The sequence below is a fragment of the Rhagoletis pomonella genome, unplaced genomic scaffold, assembly GCF_013731165.1.
Source record: "Rhagoletis pomonella isolate Grant_MI unplaced genomic scaffold, Rhpom_1.0 Rhpom_scaffold_02945, whole genome shotgun sequence".
Classification (NCBI taxonomy): domain Eukaryota; kingdom Metazoa; phylum Arthropoda; class Insecta; order Diptera; family Tephritidae; genus Rhagoletis; species Rhagoletis pomonella.
In genome coordinates, this window is record NW_023461499.1 from 23,127 (window position 1) to 25,488 (window position 2,362).

A 2,362-nucleotide genomic window follows, 5' to 3' on the forward strand; every position below is an offset into this window, starting at 1 on the left:
CAATCTTGTATTCTATCGTTCTTGGTTTGAATACGCTAGTATGGCCGACCAGTGTTGTCGCGCCGTCTCCAGAAAATCTATCCCTGACCAAGCCAAAAATGTATCCAAATGTATAGATTCTTTTTTGTTACATATACATCTCATAATTTGTAAGAAAACCAAACATTTTCATGAAAAAGACATAATTTAACCCATCCTAAGGACTTGGAATAAATGTGCATAAAATCAAGCATTTGTAATTTCAATTTATAAGTACATTTTTTGTGCATAAGTATTTTGCAAAGTAAATATAATAAGTAGCAAGTACACTCTAAAAAGAGCATGTAAAACTACTACTGAAAAGTATCTATTTTTCAACAAAAATCTGTATAAATATACGTATAAGATGTTCAGTATTTGATTTTGAACTTGGGATCTTTAAAATATACACATAAATACACATATATAGAATGTTTAAAATTGCAAAAATTTTCAAACTACAAATGCATTTGAGTAGTCTACTTGCAAAGTGCGCTATGTAAAATTTTTTCGATTCTTAGTTTTTGGCGAATTACGTACCAGCATTTAAAGTAGTTTCATGTCCACTAACAACAGAGTGCAAAATCTTTTTATATTCTGAAAAAATAGCATCAAATGTTAAGTCTTCTTCCAAAATCTATCATACTTATTTATGAACTTTCAAAAGTATCAATCTTCTGATGAACTTAGAAAGCTGCTTTAGGTCGTATAGACTGTTTATCCCCCCTATTATGAATTTCCATACGATAAACGATAAACGCTTGCAAACGTGTCGTATGAAATCAGTATTGGTATTGTCGTTTTCATACGCCCGATAGATGCACTATTGTGAATGACCGTGGTTTTTGTTTACTTTATTTTGTGAAATTGAGAGTGAGCAATAAAATAAAAATTAAAGGACATGTTTTCTACAATATCAATTGCGTTTTTTATAAATTTAAATGAAGGATATAATGAGACTCGCATAGAGGCTATCGAAAGAAGAAATTTAAGAGATGCCTCGAATCCTCTGGAAATGAATTCTATATTGTAGGTAGCTCATAAATGTACATTTAAAAGTTCAATAATTAAGAAGCGCTTTTAGTTTTCAGAGGAATTTTCGACTTTCCAAAGAAGCAGTTATTTATATCCTGAATGAAGTAGAAAACAAATTGCGTGTACGGAAAAATAAGTCATCCATACCAAATATAATAAAGGTATGCGCAACTCTAAGATTTCTAGCCCAGGGATCATACCAACAGAGTGTTGGTAATGAGGCGTTACTTGGCTTAGCCCAACCTACTGTTTCCATTGTATTGAAAGAAACATTGAGTGCGTTGCAAACCACTCTATGTAGTAAGTGGATTAGCTCCAAGTATACTGAGGAAGAAAAGAGAAGAGCAAAATCTAGCTAGCTTTGGTATTCCCGGAGTAATTGGATGCATTGACGGGACCCACATTAAGATTGTGGCACCAGAAGCATTTGTATTACTGTCGAAAGGAGTATTTTAGCATAAATACAATGCTAGTAAGTAAATAAATTTCTATAGAGTAATTTAAAGTATTTTAAATTTAATGTTTTTTCCTGTTACAATTTTGCGCCCGTTTTAGACCTGTGATGATTTAATGAATATAAAATACATCAATGCCAAGCACCCCGGCGCTACACACGACTCCATGGTTTTTCAAATGTCGGGATTAAAAAGACAATTGGAGTCAATGTATAACCGTGGTGAATCTAACACCTGGTTATTAGGTACTCAACCTGTAACTCAAACATTTCATATTTAATTTATTTACTTTCTATGTTTTAAGGTGACGCTGGATATGCCTTAGCGCCTTATTTGCTAACACCTTAAAGGAATCCTGAAGAAGGTTCAGTAGAAAGTTTATATAACTCGCGGCACTCTAAAGCAAGGAATATTATTGAAAGGACGATTGGGGTTTTAAAGAGTCGGTTTCGCTGTTTGCTAAGTGCTCGCGCACTTCACTACACTCCTGCAAAAGCCACTTTGATCATAAATGTTTGTGCAGCTTTACATAATATTTGCAATCATTACAATGTACCATACGACGAAGAGGATATTGCAGATGTGCAAAATGAGAATTCGGAAATTACAATAGAAACTTCTGAAAATGACTCTACTCCTATGCGACAAGCTGCAGAAGAAATTAGAAGAAATGTACTGTCTTGTTTGCATTGATTTTTACTTTATTTCTTTAGGTTTTTATCAAAAAATAATAAAGCTTCTTGCTTCAGGTACAAACTCAAATCCATTGTTTTTTAATATAAAATAAGATCACATTCGTAGCTTAAAAGTAAATGTATCTACTTAAAGAATTCAGTCCACTATATTTTCTAAAC

The 2,362-nt window shown here is 32.8% G+C and overlaps 1 protein-coding gene across 1 annotated transcript; it reads left to right on the top strand.

The window, feature by feature from the left end:
- Nucleotides 1–754: 754 nt before the first annotated feature.
- On the top strand, nucleotides 755–1,412 carry LOC118753858. Its single transcript, XM_036488732.1, has 2 exons — nucleotides 755–1,047; nucleotides 1,103–1,412. The coding sequence occupies exons 1-2, from the start codon at nucleotides 920–922 to the stop codon at nucleotides 1,410–1,412; spliced, it is 438 nt and encodes a 145-aa protein (XP_036344625.1). The 5' UTR covers nucleotides 755–919.
- Nucleotides 1,413–2,362: the final 950 nt, after the last annotated feature.

What these genes read in the sequence shown, in the direction of transcription:
- LOC118753858 (XM_036488732.1), top strand. Translation starts at nt 920, where the DNA reads ATGTTTTCTACAATATCAATTGCGTTTTTTATAAATTTAAATGAAGGA. An exon ending in CTGGAAATGAATTCTATATT is followed by an intron (nt 1,048 to 1,102) that starts GTAGGTAGCTCA and finishes AAGCGCTTTTAG; the next exon opens with TTTTCAGAGGAATTTTCGAC.